At 34.9% G+C, this 19,760-nt stretch overlaps 1 protein-coding gene across 1 annotated transcript in view; it reads right to left on the bottom strand.

Annotated features, from left to right (window-relative positions):
• The window catches only part of LOC110037212 (protein EXECUTER 2, chloroplastic), a 30,942-nt gene that overhangs the window by 8,442 nt on the left and 2,740 nt on the right, over positions 1 to 19,760 (bottom strand). Inside the window, exons 2-6 of the mRNA XM_020741802.1 lie at positions 15,908 to 16,024; positions 15,763 to 15,825; positions 14,844 to 14,950; positions 14,691 to 14,772; positions 13,918 to 14,607 (exon numbers count right to left, since the gene is read on the bottom strand). Coding sequence (XP_020597461.1) covers positions 13,918 to 14,607; positions 14,691 to 14,772; positions 14,844 to 14,950; positions 15,763 to 15,825; positions 15,908 to 16,024 — 1,059 coding nt within the window. The remainder of the gene's footprint in view (positions 1 to 13,917; positions 14,608 to 14,690; positions 14,773 to 14,843; positions 14,951 to 15,762; positions 15,826 to 15,907; positions 16,025 to 19,760) is intronic.

The following is a 19,760-nucleotide window of genomic DNA, read 5'->3' as shown; positions in this document are numbered from 1 at the left end:
TTGAAATGGGTAAGTGCTGAATGCTATTTTTTTTGGTTTGCCTCTTTGTGTTGGTCTCGATTTTCCCCTTTCCTTGGGTTCGGTTTTGGGTACCTGTTCTTTGTTGACGCTTAGCATTAATCATAGTTCCTTGCTAAGGCTTAGTTTGTGGATTTTTGTCCCCTTGATGGAGATCAATTTTGGTTACAGCCTCCTTCTAGGGCTCAGCTTTGTTGTCCTGTTCTTTAAGGGGTTCAGTTTTAGCTTTATTAAAATGCATTTAAATGTTGGAAAAGTTTTTCCCATTTCTTGATGGAATTCGGTTTGTTGGGGCTTGTTTTTGTTTCTGTGGCTCCTTGCCCGACGCCAAGTACACCTGTTATGGATTTTGATCTAGCTGTTTTGTTGGATTTGAGTCTTCCTATGCTGGACTGATACCTTATCTTTACTACTTGGGGCTTGGATGTGCTTGTGCAGCTCTCTATTTCATTCCTTTTGCTGAGCTCATTGTGCCTAAGTAATTGTTTGGGTTGCCCCTCTTAATTGGGTTCAAATTGTGTGGAAAATATCTAAATAATATTTCCTTTCGGAATTTTTGTAGGTAATCAAGTTTGTCATCCCAAAATTCATAAATTCCGATATGCACCACTATGTGGGAATGTTTAATGTGAGCCGTATTTGATGTTTATGATCTTTATGGTCTTCATCTTGCTGTCCTCACTCATGGATTTATTTTTTTTAGCAACTTTGGCCTGTTGTTTTTGCCATAAGGGTGTCTAGGTGGCTCTGTTAGCTTGGTGGTTTTGGTTTGCTGCCTTAGCCGTGAGCTTCATTTTTACTGTCTCTATAATTCTCCTCTCTTTTGGCTCCTCCCCGTGAGTTGAATTTGGGGCTTGGTTGTGATTTTTGCTGCCTTAGCCGTGAGTTTCACTTGATGTTTATTGCCTTTATGATTTTCCTTTGGCTCCTGCCCGTGAGTTAATGGGAGTTTGGCTGAGATTCATGCTGCCTTACCCGTGGGCTCCCTTTCATGCTGCCTTACTCGTGAGCTCTACTTCCTTCTGCCTTATCCGTGGGCTCTCCCTCTTGCTGCCCTACCCGTGAGCTGGATTTGGAGTTGGGGTGTGATTCTTATTGCCTTACCCGTGGGCTCTCCTCTCCCTTATTGTCTTACCTATGAGCTTTAACTTATGACCTTTTAGTGGAGTAAATTGGATTGATCCGCTTATGAAATGTGAGAAAATGATATCTTTATAGGATTGATTCAAGGACCATGGGCTCTATTTTTTAGGTCTTTTTGATATGACTTTGAGAATCGCTCTACCCTTTTTTCCTTCGATCTTTTGGGTGGATCATTTCTCCTATCTCTCATCCCCATTTTTGTTCTTTTATTTCCTTACTTCTTGATTCGATTTTCTGTGCTTATGTCTGATACATGAGTGCTAATGTATAGCCTTTTGCTATATGTGAAACTATCAAGCAATGTCGCAAGTAGGTCGGTTTTGTTTTGGGGTGTAGGGCGATGATGACAAAGGCACGCCGGTGGTAGAGTAGAATGATATTTCATCCTACAATACCAAGACTTAATTCTGGGACCTGATGAATTGTAGGATGAAAGTATCATTCACCGACATAAGACTAGAGGGAGACCCGTACCTTCTTAAGTTGTTTGTAGTCCTAGGTTCGGTGACGTGATCGACTTGTGGACAACAATTTCTTTTTCAAAATTAATAAAACAAATTGATAAGAATAGATACAATATTTATAAAAATATTTTATTATAAAAATTAAAGTTAAAATAATTTTCCTTTTGTATGCTTGAAATACATATGCATGTTAAAACTTAAATTTTAAAGATGTGTCACAAATTGGGTTGTCCACTTGTTGATTACCGATCCTGGGCTAAGGAATACCCTCCTAAGTTAGGTTCAGTAGGATATCCTTCTAGTGGAGTGTCGGGCTTTACGCATCCGGGTGACCAAGTAGCATTCGATGACCCTCGAGTACAAATATATATTTGAGCCTAACCTCGACCTGAGTGCTTGTGATCCCCTCTTTTTGGATTTTTTCATATGTTTTCTTGGAATTTTGGACAAAACACTCGTGGTCTTTTCTTCGAAATTTTCCCGAGATTTTTTATTATTATTTGTCAATTTTTTCGAATCTTTCGTCGTGGATTTATTCATCGATTTTCATGAAGTTTCCAAACAAATTTTCTTTATACAGTGAATAATAGCTAGCTTAAAGAAGCAGCAGACTTCTCAAATTTACAGGTGTGATTTACCTTGCAACATTTTTTTTATTTATTTCCTAACATGTTATATTACTTTCCCAGCATGTTATACTGCTCTTTCTAGCACGTTATACTATTCTTTCAGCATGCTATACCGTCTTTTCTTTCTACTGTGCACTATACTGTTCTTTTCTTTTATACTGCATGCTTAGTTACTTTGATACACACTATACCTTAGCATAAGATAACCTAGTGGTTAGGTGCGTTTTCAAAACTGAAACTAAACCTGGAGGTGCTACAAAGAAGAGCTTGAAGCGAATCCTGTGGGCAGCACGACGAGGAGAACAACTTCAAGGTGGATCTACAACATCAAAACACATTCACATCACATATCATCCTCTTTAGTTTAAATAACAACATCTAGGATTTCGAGGTAGTTTGTCTAGCGCAGTGTAAACATCCACATATCACTTTTAGGCTTTTGCCCAACCCTGTTGTGCAATTATAAGTCCTAACACTTTAGGATTCTGAGGTTACTGTATGATACGGTGTAAATCCTCCTATCTTTTTAGGTTATTTGCACGATCATATATCGTACAAATATGAATCCTAAATTTTAAATAAATTGCAGGATTAAACATTAAATAACATCATTTCAAAGATATAAAGTCAAACAGTATGATAGTTGGTAGGTCACCGGGGTTCTCCCTGGATCTGTGATATCCCTTACCCTTCGCTCTTTTGGATTCCGTAAAACTGTTCCTATTTGAGTCATTCCCATTTGATTTTCCCATGTCCGATATTAGAAACCTAAACTTTGAAATCCTGAAGGCAAAAATACTGATCTTAATTGAGCGTTTTCTAAAGTGACTCAAGACATTTAAGATGTAATTAACTGTAGGGCTTGTCTCTATAGGGAACTTGGAACCCAGGTAAAATAAACCCAATCTAATCTTTATATTAGGTAGGAGAACTTGTTGACCTCATATAAAATATTTCACAGACCAAACAGATGTCACAAATTCTTTAGTTTAGGTGATTGAATTCCTATTACAAGTGATATATTTATTCTTCGAGATAAGTGTATTACTTTTAGTATTGTATTCAATCATCTAAACTATTTAAAATGTGAGACTCGTTTGGTCTCACCTATTTTAAAATTAAAATATTACTTTTAAAAATAAAAAATGTTATATTCATATTTAAATTATTTTCAAAATCACAAAATCATCACTTTTTCAAAAAACCAAGATTAAAACGACCAACACCATCATCTAATGAAAATCATCGAATCTTTAAATATAAATCTATCTAAGAAAAAAACTTTTCTATCAATGGAGCTTGCCTTGTCATTAAAATATTGATAAGAATTAGAACTTGCCATTGACAAAAGGTATCAGGGAAATTAGCTTGGCAAATTACTTCAAACTTAAGAGAAGAATTAGAATGAGTAAAAAACTCTTGATATTTGGTCATAGAAGCAATGATTTATGTCAATGTGTTAGAAGTATTCATGAAATTAAGAGAATATAAGAATACGCGTTCCTTCAAGAATGAAGCCGATATTAAATTTTGTATGGATACTTCAATCAATTGTAAAACCCTCCAACCAAAATATAAAGATCAAGCTTATTTTTTACACGCTAGCAATGAATCACTCCTCAAAGAATGATTTTAAACATAATGAAGAGAGTCCCACCAATCCATGTATTCACAATAGAAGAATTTTCTTTAGATTTTTCTTTTTTCTTTTAATTGTTAAGATAATCCAAAAAATTTGTAATCGAATATAAAAATTTTGAATAAAATCTTTGTTTTAAAAAACATATTTTGAATTGTTATGCAATTGAGCTAAGTGTACTCTCAAGACTCTTGAGCAAAATGACTATAAAATCAACACAATGAATGTGCACAAGCTAAAGTAATTTACATATAACAAATTCTTGGACTCATGCTTGACCTATCTTTTTACTATATATTCTTAAATAAATCATCACCTTCGATGAGTCACAACTTCGTCGAAGCTTTATTTTTGCGAAAGCATCAATCAGGACTTGTCTTTCAAAAAGGACTACACTCTGCTCAATACATATCACAAAAGGAAAAATTTGAGTTTAAGGGATATATAAGAGATTGGGGCATGATACATAAATTTTGTCATATTCAAAAGTTTATATTTTGAGCAACTTCAAGTAGTATCCTAAGAATAAACATATAATGAGTTTTCAATCATATAGTTGTTCAAACATAACTCATTTATTTAAAAAATGTTTAAATTTAAGAAAGTTAATGGGACATTTTTTCCTTTCGAGTTTACCAAATATATTACTTTATAATGAGACTCAAGCTAAGTTTTAAGAATAAAATGTGACTTCAATAAGCATAGACTATCAATCTATTTTGTGGCCTTAGCACTTCTATCAGAAGTAGTGTCAATACCTCTAAATGTAATGATATGTAAAGAAAGTTAGCTTCTATTCCTCTTAATTAGCCAAGTTCATATTTAGGAAAAACTTTTCTATTTTTGGCCTAAACAACCATTCAAGTTTAAAGTTGACGAACATCAAATCAAAATTTTATGACTTGGATCAAACTTGGCGAACACTTTCCCATATAATTTATTTCTCTTTTTTCCTCTTTTTTTTAACATTTGTCACACTAACTTAAAGAGGCAGGTTTCACAAGCCCTACTTAAGCGCAAGCCCCATTGAGGCCTTGTTGAGTTTGCATTGAGCTCATCAAATTCAATTGAATTTGTTGAATTCACTTTGGAATTGCCAAATTTGCTTTGGATTTGTCTCGATGGGGAGGTTTGACAAGTTTTTGCTTTGTGAATCTGCCTATTTTGATTTACAAAAAAAATTCTTTGAAAAAGAATTCAATCATAAGCTACAACTCTTTTACAAAAAAAAGAAATACATAAATTGTTTCCTTCAATGATGGAATATCTTCAAATTATCTCCACATCATGCTCTTGATCTACTTTTAGTGAATATAACTATAATTAATTTGCTCCAAAACTGACATAATCTTTAGCAAAACAGTATATTTCACAATTGCCACAAAGCATGTGTAGGTAGATATATCATCTTTAACAACCATGAATAAGTTGTGTATACCCAAAATACTAAAAACAGATGTTGCAATTTATGCCAAATAAATAAAAAAAAACAGCTTCACAATTCAAAACGAAAAGGGTTGAACCTTATGAAAATCCACCAAAACCCATTAGGAGTCAGTGAGAACACGTCCAAGGAAAATAGTGCCAACCTAAGCTATTGGCGACTCACCACCCTCATAGAAGAGCTTGCCAAATACTATCCTAAACTTGCTAGAGATATCGGCAACTCACCCCAACTTAAAGAAGCACATGCCAAGTTCACTTTCGGAGTCACTTATACCCACCAGTAGGGTCATTCCCCCAACGTACTATCAAAAACTTTTCCAACAAGTCAACTTCGACCACCAAGGCAGAGAATCCAATAGTCAATTGTCCATGTGTCACTTTCCACCTGTACTTTTGTACTTTTTTATCAACAAGCTCTTTCAGCTCCACACCTTATATAATTAAGAATACACTTTTATTTCTTTATGCATCTTTTTCCTATATAACATCTATTCTCCTTATATAGCTTCTCTTGCAGAACTCAAAATTTTATAAATGCAAGATCAGAACATCATTTAAAGACATTATCTTGTAATTAAAAGTACTATAGTGAAATTATAGAGCCTCAACACTCCTTAATCTTTTATCTCCCTATTTTATGCTCTGCTTGCACTTGTTAGTCTTATGAGTAGGCTCCTACATCCCTATGGACATATTTGAATTCAACATGCTTTCGAGCATAGTAATCATGAATTGATGTAAAAAATTATATGCTAAACACTGAGAAGTAGAGCAACTGAGAAGTAGAGCAACCAGGTAGGAAGGAGAAAATAGCAAATCTAGAAAGCCTACTCACCAAAGCATCGACAAATGTGGGATCCTGTAAGCTTTCACCAAATTGCATAAAAATTGATGATTATGAACTCATTCCCCTCTTGTAATAATTTTATTTTTTAAGGCATTAGATAAATAAATAAGCAATAAAAAAATGCAAGAAATAATCTAGACTCAAAAATACAATAGGAAAACCTTTGAACTCAAGGCTAGCCAACTTCGAGGCAAGAATATTGATTAGAAATGGAAAAACTTGTACGTTGAGTAACTGCTTAATAGAAAAAAGATAAGAGTTTGGGACTAGAGTGATCTAAGGTTAGGGACTACTCCAAAAAGTACCCTCTACAAGAGAAGAAAAAATCCCCTAAATAGATAGACAAATGGTACTTATGAAGTCGCCCATATGCTAAACTTAAGGCTTGGGTTTTATTGCAAAGAAGAAGAAATATCCAAAGAACCATAATAAAAAGAGACTTAAATATCTTTATTGTTTGTTAACTTTTAGTTCAATAATGAAAATAAGAACTTTGCTTTTCAAGATTCAAAATATCCTAGAATTCTACTTATTCTATCGACAAAAATTGTATGTACAAAATAGCAACTCATGATTACAAAATCAATCAAGAACTTGCCAATTCACCATTCAGAAACCACCTTCTACATTTGATATATTTTAGGAGCTCTTCAAAAAAATTCGAGTAAAATTTGAAGATTGCCTCAATATTCATCAAGATCTCACCAAGAAAAAATTTCTATAATTTAGAAGCTCATTATCTCTCACTAGCAATAGCAATATACTTAGAGAACTCAAGCACGAGTATTTTCAATAAAAAGCCAATTATATACGAGCTCATGAATTTTCAACATCTCAATTCAAGCCATATCAGCTCTTCTCATAGAATTCACGTGAGATTAGTAAACTATTATATATTTAAGGAATTTCTCTTTATCACTTGGCATCACTATTCATTTATAAATTCAGCACTAGCATGTGATTATACTAGCTTTACTTGAACATTAAAAAGGTCCAAGCAATTTACAAACTTTCAAAAATGTCTAAGGTCTCCCATTTACGATGAAATCCACATTCAATAAAGCCTGAGATATTCAACTAGCGAGTTTAGATGATTACACCCACAAAGTCTAAACGTTTGGTGGAAGTTAGGGCCCATCCCGAATGACAACAAAAATCAAAGACATAAAATTAAAATGAAATATTAATATAGGCCCATTAACATGAATATCTAGTAATGAAACTCACATATCTTGGCAAAACAATATAGATTCATGCAACTCTATATTAAGATAAATTGATAACTCAACATTTTAAAAATTCAAAAATATATATATATATATATATATATTTTTCATGACGGTTGAGAAATACTAGTAAAACACATTTTTTTCTATATGGAAAGTCAAAATATAAAATGCAATAGTATAGCTGAAGTATCACGCTTAAACGCATGACCAGTGACTATTGGCACATGCTCCTTATTTTCATCTTTAGGCTTCTCCTTGACCTACAGATATAATCAGGAATTTCATAAAACAAAATCAAATTGTGCTAGGTATAATTTATTACATTTAATCCACCAACCCCTCTAAACAAAACGTAATGTCTTCCTGAAACTTACCACTTAGTCTTGATATTTAACAAATCTTATGAATTTAACAGATTCAATTTGTTGAGTACTTGGATGATCTGACTTTGATTTCTTTAAAAACTCCTCTAGCCAAGGGAATGAAGCTATGTATGTATAAATAACTAGGTCATTTCTATTCTAATAGATTTTGAATTGGCAAGAAAAGACTTCAAAAGATAATTATGTTGTGTAACTCAATAGTCCTCGATTCATTTGAAGATTTGTAATATGTTGCCTCTATGATAATATTTTTCTCAATACTCGCCCGAGCTGTGTAATTTTTGAAATATTCTATAAAATTGTTTAGAACTTTACTTGTAGTGCAAATTCTCTAAAAAGTTGAATTCTCCTATTTCCGTTAATCCAACCGGTCATCAAATTATTAATCTTTCTACCATGTGTTTATACGACTTCGCTAGAAAAAAGGTGCAATCATGTAGACACCAATCGCCTCATGAAGGACATGCAAGCCTCTTGTCGGTATTTTTGTAGGTATATGTGAAGATATTCACAGAACGTGGCAAGATTAGGAACAAAAGTTGTCGCAATTAACTTATTGTTCGACGATAATGGATCAGTACTTGCATCTATAATATTTTTTTCTTTTTGTTCCAACATGCAACAACATGCAACAACATGCAATAGGCTTGTTCCTCATCTTCTAAATACTTCTCCTTCATCTTCCAGGATTTTCTTATACTCAACAACAAAATCTTAATGGGCTTCCCGCTTAAAGGGACCATGCAATTGTCACAATAAAAAATAAAGGGAATATCCAAAGCCTCTTATCACTAACACCGATAGCTTCTCATTGACACTCAACACTACCCGCAACTTTTTCTTCAGTAGCATTGACTCAGCTACTTCTCAGGGTCAACCTCTAGTAACTTAACATCAATTTTACCCAATATGACAACATTAGGATTGTTGCGAACATCAATTTTACCCAATATGACAACATTAGGATTGTTGCTCCGAATACTAAAAATAGTCACAAAAATTAAGTTTCCAGCATTACTAAAAAGGAGAATTCTCTAATAATGATCGCCTAGAAACTTACTGGTTGCCAATCATTCATGTGAAAGTGTCACCTAAATCAATGCTTGGGACGTCGGCGGCCTAGTTCAAATCTCCAGATTTTGGTCATTTTCGCTCCAAATTTGACAGTTCAGCTCATTATCCAATAAATTGATGTAAAATTTGCTATCCTTTAAGGATAATTGTAGAGGAACCAACTGGATGGATGGAATCTCACACAAACTAATATTGCAAAGTCATCCATGTCCTGTTAATTGTGAAGATATTCACAGAACATGGCAAGATTAGGATCAAAAGTTATCACAGTTAACTTATTGTTCGACATTAATGGATCAACACTTGCATCTATGATAATTTTTTCTTTGTTGTCCCAACATGCAACAACATGCAATAAGCTTGTTCTTATAGCTTTGTTTGAATCTTCTAAGTAATTCTCCTTCACCTTCCAGGCTTTGCTTATACTCAACAGCAAATCTTATCAGGCTTCCCGCTTAAAAGGGTTATGCAACTGCCACAATCAAAAGTAAAGGGAATATCCAAAGCCACTTATCACTAACACCGACAGCTCCTCATCGACACTCAACACTACCCACAACTTTTTTTTCAGCAGCATGGACTCAGCTACTTCTCAGGCGCAACCTCTAGTAACTTAACATCTGTTTTACACAATACGACAACATTAGAATTGTTGAACAAAATACTAAAAATAATCACACAAAGATTAAGTTTCCAGCAATACAAAAAATTTTCCTAAAGGAGAATTCTCTAATAATGCTCGCCTAAAAGCTTGCTAGTTGCCCGTCGTTCAAGTGAAAGTGCCACCAAAATGAATGCTTAGGATGTGTAAGAAACACAGTTCATCTCATTATCCAATAAATTGATGTAAAAGTTATTATCCTTCAAGGATGCTTGTAGAGGAACCAATTTGATGGATGGAATCTCACTCAAACTAGTATTGCAAGGTCATCCTTGTCCATCTTAACAAAAAAAGAAATTCTTATTCAAATTCCCGAACTTACTTTCTAAGCCTTTTATTTATCTTCAAAAGCCTGGGCAATGAACATAAAAAAAAGGAAATTAATCGACCACTCCACTAGAGCATGACTATACTCGCTAGTGAGCTAGAAACAATTTGTGTGGATAACACCTCATAGGATCAAATGTTCACTTCTATTGTTTCGAAGAAAAGGAGTTGCAGTCCAAATCTAATTTAATTCTTACAAAAGCAAAGCTCTATCTATTTTATTCTAGTACAGAAGTAGCCCAGGATGAGAATTCAAAGTGAACTACTTTTTATCGGTGAATTCACATTGTACTTCACACAAATTAGAGAGGATTCAATCCATCTTTAAGAAGTGCTCAATACAAGAAAGTAATGTATTTGACAATATGAAAGATGTTCAAGAAAAGAGATCAATTTGATTCAAGCTCAAAATGAGAACCCTCAAATGCTTAAGAGAAAGAAAGGAAAACTTCAAATGAGCTATGCTACAAGCAATTTATAGGGAAAAAAGTGGAATCTAATGTGTTGTGCAATCGTTTCTATGATTCACATTGCCAGATTGTTAATAAATATAGTAAATTCAAAAAGACATAAGTCACATAATTAATATGGCAAATAAAGATTAAAATTATAAATTTATCATAGGATTCAATGTACATCAAATGTGGCAAATACTAAACATCATTGCACTCTCAAGCTTAACAACAAGAGAAGTTGCTCTACCTAACAAATTTTCCACCATAGGATTAGAAAATAACTCTTTGAAGTTTAAGCCTCTTCAAATGAAGTGTTGAGTTATAATCTTGAGACCAACAACAAATTGATTTACCCGAGAACTTGTAGTTCTGCATAGCATAAGCACCTCATTCTTCAAATTGTCAAGCTACTCTCATAAGTTATTAACAATTTCGGAATGATTCCCAATGCAACAAATCTTTCAGCCAAGTTCTCAAACTAAATCATCCTAGATTCAATAGAGAGCTCAATTTTATTAATCCCCTCAACAACTTTCAACTTTTGTCATGCTAATTGTGAGGCATGCCAACAAGCCGACCACCCGATCACCCTCATCAAACCATTTTGTTACCACTGGAACATCTTGAAAGAAGTACTTCGAGGTTCAATCCAAGTTGTGTTTGGCGGGGAGAAACTTCTACCAGCTTAAGAGGGTGAATACAGCTTTCAGAGAAAATCTCTTATATTTGGAATTTCAGCCACATCATCATTTCTTCTGCCTTCATCAACCTCCTTCTCTATTTCCTTCGAGGGAGGAGTAGAAGACAACTCCCCAAAATTTTTTTTGAGGTTTCATTTCTTTGTTTCTCTACACTAACATTCTTGAAATGTCCGTTCCAAAAAGCCACCAGCAAAATCCATAAACCAATGAAAGGGAAAATATCATTTTCAAGGATGAATAAATCATCGAAGGTGCTATGAGATATTAATGAAATTCATTTACATAAAATACCATAATAATTTAGATTAAAAAAGATTAAATTTTGATTAATTTGCTGACATGGCAAGATTAGAACAAGATATGTATTCATTCTCTTGTTTTTTTTACATTTATCCAGTTAAAACATAAGAGAATCAGTAAACTAAATATATATAAAAAAGTTTAATATTAATTATTGCAGGTTATTACCTAACCAATATAGCACAACTCAGCGAACCAAAATGAAAAGTAGATTCACAAAAACAACTAAAACCAGTTTAGAAATAGTGTAAACTTGCCCGAGGAAATATGCAATCGCCCGAGTCATCAGGTGCTCACAATGATCTAAAGAGTCACCAAACTCTTGGAGTGATTGTCAAAGGTCATTTTCGATTCCCAAAGTTCTTGGCAACTCGCCCTAACATAAAAAAGCAGTCACACAAGCTATAGAACCACTCACCCGATTTGTTCTCAAAGTAACTTATACCCACAAGTAGAGGTTACTTGCCCTTACAAACTATCTGACTTTTCAACAAGTTGGCTACTCAACCCTGGCTACCACGCAGAGTTGTTAGGCTAGATGCTTCATGTAATTAAAAATATATTATTTTATTTATATATGTAATTTCTATTATAGCACCGGAAATCTTATAATCATAAGGTCATTATAGAGTAAAAGGGCCATTTTTGGAAGACATTCTCTTATATCTAAATTTAATATAATGAGATTCTAAAGCCTCAACATTCATTTTCCCTTTTTCTTTATTTCTCTTCTTGCACTTTGCTTCTTACATGTAGCATGAGCTTATACATCTCTGCAGACATATTTGATCGAAGTTCCTTTTAACTTCACAAAATTGGAAGTCAACATGTAAAGTGGAGCGCCACATTCTTCACTGATTCAAATTTGAGGGTCTAGCATGAATTGGCAATCCTACAAAGTCATTCACTGGTGCATTCTTCTCTGAAGAACACCATCCTTGTGATCTAACTGTTGTGCATGCTGATAGGTCGACCTATTGGTGGCCCTCATGAACTACTTAGAGTGCAGCCAAAACATCCTGAAAGATCTATTCAAATATTCAATCGAAGTTGTGCTTGGTCGAGAGAAACCTCCACTTGCCTCTTGAGAAAATTACTTACATTAAAATATTCAACTACATCCTCTATTCTACCATTTTCATCAATCTTCTCATTCTTTATCTTTTATCAAGGAAGCAATGGAAGACATATCTCCTAGATTTTGTTGAGCGTTTCTTTGTTTCTCAGTTGTAACATTCTTTCAATGTTAGTTACAAAAAGCCTCCTAGCCCATTTTATGAATCCAGGAGAAGGAAAATATCAAATTAAAGGATGAAGAATTATTCATGGGAAACGAGATATTTATAGAATTCATTTTTATAAAAAGCAAAAAAAAATATATATAAAAATTACATTTTGATTAATTTGTTAGCTCAACATTATTAGATATTTTATTCATTTTCTTGTACTTTATGTACTAGCCCTCCAAAGATACTATAGAATCAAGGCATTAATAATATACCAAAAAAGCTTAAAAGTAGTTAAGACCAAACGAGGATAAAACAACTCGATGGATTAAATGAAGAGCGCCTGATCTACAAAGATCCAACAAAACTACCTCGGAGCTAATGTGAAATCTCCCAAGAAAATAGTGCATGCCCAAGCTATCAAGTACTCATCACACTCCTATAAAAATTCATCAAGACCATTTTGGATTGCATGAGATCTTAGCAACTAGCCCGAGCACAACAACTTACCCAACCTATAAATTTGCTAGCCCCATTCACTCTTGGAGTTACTTACGCTTGTCAGTAGAGGACACTCGCCCCAACATACTATCAACAACTTCAACAAATCAAACCACATGACAACCCTGACTTCCAAGGCACATACTCTAGCAATCAGGTATCCACAAGGGATGTCAATTCCGCCCGTCCCAAATAGAGTCAACCCAAACCTGACCGGAATAATAAATGGTTCAAATACTAAGACCCAAACCCGACCTGAACCCAAGCTTGACCCGCTAACCCGAACACAATATGAACTTTCGTGCTTATTCGGATCATGATTAGAATTTCAGATTAAACCTGAACCCAACCAGAAAAAAAAACCGGGTCGAATTCTCTGATCCAACTCGACTCGAAAAATATTTGGGTCAAACCTAACCCGAATTTTGTGAGTTGAATTCGAGTCATGTTGGCATGTCGAGTAAATTTTTGACACCCCTGATATCCATCTATCACTTGTCAAAGTATACTTCTATATTTTCTTAGCTACATACTCTTTAGGCTATACGTCTCATGTAATTATGAATATAATTTTATTATTTTATACAACTTTTCTACTTTAGTTTTGATTTCTCTTATATAGCTTTTCGTGTAGCACCGAAAACATCATAAATATAGGGTCAAAGAAGTATTTCAGGGACATTCACTTGTATTTAAATCTATTATAGTAGAATTTTAGTCTCAGAGCTCATTTCTCTTTCGTCTCCCTATTTTTTACCTTGCTTGCACTTTGTTGGTCTTATGAGTAGGGTCCTTACATCAAACAGATAAATTTGGAAACGTCAAGTTGGACAGCTTTATACTTTAGATAATCTACAAATTAAAATGTTCTCACCTTGGTTTTATCCATGCTCCAGGCCCTTGCAACTTCAGGGGGCATAAGATCTGAGGCAGCTTGAGCAGCAATTGCTGCAAACTTGACTCTTGTTGCTTTTTGCTCCTCCATATCTGGATCATCATTACTTCCAGTATTATGGAGTACAAATGAATCTCTTTCCATGCCTTTAAGTTCTGCTGGAAGACGGGTAAATGATTTTGACAAAACATCTTCAGTGTTGTGAAACACCCCACCAATAAAAAGTTTCACAGCCATGTCTCTGTCACCTTCGGTAGGATCAGTGTCCGCATTAAAGGGAACAACATCATCTTGCATGTTCTCAAGATTACTTTCTTGCTTGGAATCTTCATGTGTAGCACTTTTTTCATCATTTTCCTGATTTAATTTCTCTACGGATTCTGTTTGTGGTTTTTCTTCTTCAGATCTGTTGGCATTCAAGACCTTGACTTTAAACCCGGGCTTTCTTTCTTTGAGAAAATTAATTACACTTTTTAACCCCTCTTCATTAGATTCCTTGGAGATGATGCTTTGATCAACTTTCTCTGATGATTCTTCGTTGGGTTTATATGTGCCATCCTCTTCCGTAGTTTTCCTTTCAAGGGATGTCGCCACAGAATCACTGGTGGGACTCTCTCCAGTTTTAGAACTAAGATTGGAATTTCTTTTAACCGGTTGCAAGATTACTGCCTGGCAAAAATTCCACCATTAAATTAAAAGTTTATTTGATATTACTATATTTTACAGTCAAACGAACCTTTTCATAATAATACCTGCATTATGTATTCCCCGTAACTATCTTTGACCAAGAAGATTTCAAAAAGAGGGGTCCCTGAATTTCCTGTATGCAGTTGTCTGAATATAGATAACTATCAGTACCTTGTGATAGCAAATTCAAAATGCAGCAATAACATATTAAATCACACCTTGCACTATAACTCCTGCCCACAAATCTCCCAACAGAAGGTGTTATCCGTACTATTCTACCAAAAGGGTTATCAAGATCCTCTGGAAAGCCTACCCACCAACCAACCTGATCAGAATCAATGGAGCTAAACAAACTTTCTTGTCTGAAGCAAAATACAAGCTTCGTAAAAGAGCAATTATCATACAAAAAATATCATAATCTCACACTGAAATTTAATATTTTACTGCTAAAACATAGGCTTGCTTGCAGACTTCTGCAGATGTTATCTATTTCCAATAAATATGGCATGTTACTGAGAAGCTTTAACCTGACTTTGTCCAACTAAGTAGTGACTTATCAGAAGTATATTTATATGCAACAAAGAGCTTAAAACAAATTGTAACAAAGGAGTTGCAAAATTTGATGCATAGCAAAATTCACATGGATTTGAATACAACATACAAAATGTCAGCACTCTTAAATGCACGTCTGAAATCCTTCATAAAAATGTGTTGTTGTAAGCAATTTGAAGAAAATCTCCATTCTCCCAATATTTCTTCCTCACTAAAATGGTTTACTCAAGTGGCACATGCATTTTTACATACACTCATATAATACCATGTCTTTCTATGATGATGAACTTCTACATCCACTAAGAGAGTTCAAGGTTCCATTTCCATGAAACTCATCAAAATATAAGTCATGACATCATGCTCAAAACCAGCAGTATGCACAAACATACGTAAAGCACATAAGATGTACACTACAATACAAAAATTACTATTAGCATTACTCTTTTGTTTCCTGGGAAAGAAGATCGGAAAAATTTTCTATCCAGAATGTCTATATGATATTGGAAATAAATGAATATTGTTCAGAGGCGCATATAGTGAATGGCAAACAATAACCAAAACGGATAAATCACTGAAAGAACTTACGAGACCAGTTGGAAGCCTAGATAATTTTAATGCATCATGGTAACGCTCATCTTCTATAGCACTCTGTGAGTTAACCAACGCAACTATTCAGAAAATTGAGAGTTCAAGAAAAAAAGATGTCAAGTAAATGAAATAATGAACTCACCCTCAATTCAGACATAACTTCTGCTACAACATCCTTGGATGTCGCTTCAGTAAGATCTGCCTTCAGCTTGGAAGCTTCCGCAAAGTTTTCATTCTCGATAGCATCTTCAAGTTGAGACTATTAGAAAAGTAAAAAACTTCCCAACATCATAAAATTGCTAAAATTATGACTCAGAATACCACTTTTGTTGAAATTGAAAAAAAAAAATCAGCAAATGGTGAAGTGTTTAACAGAATATTAAATAAATTATTAAATGGGACAAATATCTCAATCACTACATAATGTCAGTGCTTACCAAGAAAACCTCAAGTGAAAACTAAGACAGCGCAAAAGTAAATTATTTATAATAGCACTTCATAATGATTAGAAGATGAGAACTTCAAGTTAGGAAATAAAATGGAACACACAATTTGAGAGTTTATTAGTATAACTTCTTATAGATCTGCAGCAGCACCACCAGGGCAGTCACTTTATTCCATTAATTGGTGCTAGCATGAAGCATAATAAATCTTTCAATAATTTCAAGGAAGGCTGTACAGTTAGTTCTACTCCAGCTAAATGTCAATAAAAAAATTGCTCACCTAGTAAGATTCAATTTTACAATTCCACCCTTACAACTCCATCCTTACAAATTACTGATGCTTCCTCAACTATAAACCTTGCATGTTCATACCAAAGCAATACTCTAGCATCAATTTTCCATTCACATTTCCCATTTTTGATAGGAGGTCGGAAAATTAATTTTCTTCTCCTGGAATGTACTCGATTTTAAAGTATTTTAGCTTCCCTATCTCGGAATTAACTTTGTTCAAGTATCTCAACGATGCTTCCTCCCTTACCTTGCATTCAACGTTCAACAGACAAACAACCTATAGGCAGTCTAAATAAGTTGTGAGGTGTCCGATGTCGACTCTTATGCCAAAACGTAGGCCAATGATTAGAGCCTCATATTCGGCATGAATGTTGGTCAAGAGAGAACGGACTTATAAAGCCTGTGGTATGAAAGTTCCTGTTGAACTTGTGTGTTGGTAGAGTTGTGCACAGAGAGTTTCCATATAATTTTCTCAACATGCAATGTTTCATTGCGCATGTTACGATAGGGGGAGGTTCACAAAGAATTCGATGAGCGCCTCTTCCTTGATAATAGTTCAAGGCGAGAAGGAGAGATCAAATTCGCTCAACATGACCGAACATTTAAGATGTCTACCTGAGTGGTCGAGTTTTGCGAGTACAAACCTGAGAGGGTGATTAGTAACAACATAAATTGAATGCAGTTGAAAATAATGCCTCAAAATTATTTCTATTATAATGAGAGCTAAAGTTAATTTCTACATCTCAAGTCTCTCCGCTCGATGGCATTCAAAACATTGCTAGTATGGTATATAAAGAATTGTTGATAGATTTCTCATTGGAACGCGATAAAGTAAGCTTACTGCCACATCGCCCACTACCAAGTACAAAAGTGGTTTTTCCTCGAGCCTAGGTCTATGTAACAAAGGTGACAAAATTAAAAGAGTCTTCAGGCATCCAAATGCTTCTTCACAAACTTCACCCCAGATAAATTTTTGGGCATTCCACAACTTTTTGAAGAAGGACAAACATTTTCCCCCCGTCTGTGAAATTAAGCAGCTCAATGCAAAGTGTCGGTTCTTTTAAGATGATAGGAAAGGGCATATTGAGGATCACTAGCACCATCTTAGAGTTCATTTTAATGTCTTTTGGGGTAAGAAAAAAAACCAAGAAACTTGCCCATTTGTGTCCCAAACGTGCATTTTAGGAGGTTTTGTTTCATCTTATACTTTTATAATGTTGCAAATGTTTTCTTAAAGTTTTGTAATGTTGTATAGGGTTTATGCTTTTCCTTAATGCCTCCCACACCATTCTAGTCATCCATGTTTCAAACTCCGCTAATTGTTACGTCACAAACTCCCTCGTTTCATCCATGTGAACCGATGCTTCTTTGTCCAAACATTTCGGGTCTTTGTATGTTTCTATTATAGTTTGTGACACGCTCCACGCTCACCGCACATGTTGAATCACAAATTATCCATGGACATGCCCTAGATTAGAGCAAGAAAGAGGAGGAAAATGAAGCTTTGGAAGAACAACAGAACAATAGAAAAAGAGTTGCTCTATGGTGAAAATACCCAGGAGAAGAAGGTCCATTTTTAACTGTTTGACCTCTTCTTTATATAGAAGCGAAAGTTGAGAAAGGAAATAATTTTTCATACATTTATCCCGAGAAAGGAAAATTACAACCTTGCTCTGGCTCCAAGATGACCCCTCGAGAGTCAAAACCTACAGGCAAAGCCAGAGGCTCCACCTCTTTTGGCAGTCATAATGCTTAATATCCTTCTTTTCATATCTTTAAGAAATTATATTGAGAGTCAACAGTCCCCTGTTTCTTTGTGCGAACATGGAAACGAGCTAATCATTGAGTTAAGATGTCCTCCACCCATGTAGTCCTACCAATTCGCCTAGCCGAGTTGAAGGCCAAGCAGCATTCTTCAATCCTCAGGCCTAAGACTAGGGTTCCGCTCTGGGTTGGTTGGAATGTATTTATGTTGGGAGACTCCTCCCCACAACCAAGAACCAAGACCTTGGCAAAGTCAATTGAAACAACACAGCTAACACATATATATATATAAAGCCCAAGGGCAACTATATTAAAGAGAAAAGAGCATAGTAGGTTGTATGAGTGGATCCAAATAGACACCCAACACATACGGTACAACACACACAAAAAGAAAAAAAGGAAAATTAAAACCCAAAAAAAGATGGTACATAAATTATCAACCAGGTCGACCCACTTTAGTTCTGCCTCTGCCTCTAATTCTCGGAAAGAAACCAGCTAACAGATTTGTGAGGTGTGTACCATTGCCCGAAGTAACTAGAGTATTATCCATAAATTTCTTAGCTCAAGTAGATCTCCATTCTTCTTCTTCCTCCTGTAAGTGTAGACTTGTCATTTCTCATCCAAAGATTATTGCTCATTCGGATGAGGTGGTAGTGCAGCAATAGAAAGATTGTCAACAGTTGTGCCCACAAGTGTATGTGAGGTAAGAGTAGTCGTCTCTACCGCTGATACTTCCTGGAGAGCTACAAGATTCTCCCGATTCTTAGTTTGTGTAGGTAGGGGTCCTTCATTATTATTTTCAATAGGGTTAAAAGTGTAGGTTGCTCAGCATGGCCATCTAGCTTCTCATCGATCACAAAAACAGTATTTTCAAGGGGAGGGTCCACAGGAGCAATAGAATCATACACCAAATTCTGTCCTGTGGTAGTTTCCTCTCCAGATGGAGCACATATATCCTTAAATCCATCCTTATTAACTTGATTTTTTAGATTTTAAATTAGGATGAAGCTTATGACATTTATTAAGAGTATGCCCAAACATCTTATAATGAGAACAAAAAGGATGCTCTATGACGATTTGTTCCCAATATTCATTATGCGTTGTGCCCAACCAGACTTCAGTAACATCAGACAAAGTAATATCTCTTTCTATAAGTATTCTGGCCACATAAGGTCTGGTAAGGTTGAAAATGGGTAGATCTAGATTCATAGGGTTCCAAAGTATGACACTAATAGATTAAAGAACCTGATGATGAAAAAAGTGCATCTTGAGACCAGGTAGACTAAACCATATCAGTATAGTAGGAGGTTCATGATTGGGATTAAAATCAGTAGACCACTTAAGTAACTTCATTGATTTACCAACAATATTAAGATATTTTTTGGAGAAGATCGGAGTGTAGTCTTCAGGTACGGTTAACTGAATTAATACATGTCTCCCATCCAAGAGCCCTATTTTCCACTTTCCTGCTTGAGATCATCAAAACTTTTCCTGATA

The sequence above is a fragment of the Phalaenopsis equestris genome, unplaced genomic scaffold, assembly GCF_001263595.1.
Source record: "Phalaenopsis equestris unplaced genomic scaffold, ASM126359v1 Scaffold216909, whole genome shotgun sequence".
Taxonomy (NCBI): domain Eukaryota; kingdom Viridiplantae; phylum Streptophyta; class Magnoliopsida; order Asparagales; family Orchidaceae; genus Phalaenopsis; species Phalaenopsis equestris.
The sequence above is the reverse complement of the archived record's forward strand: the minus strand, read 5'-3'. Positions and strand labels throughout refer to the sequence as shown.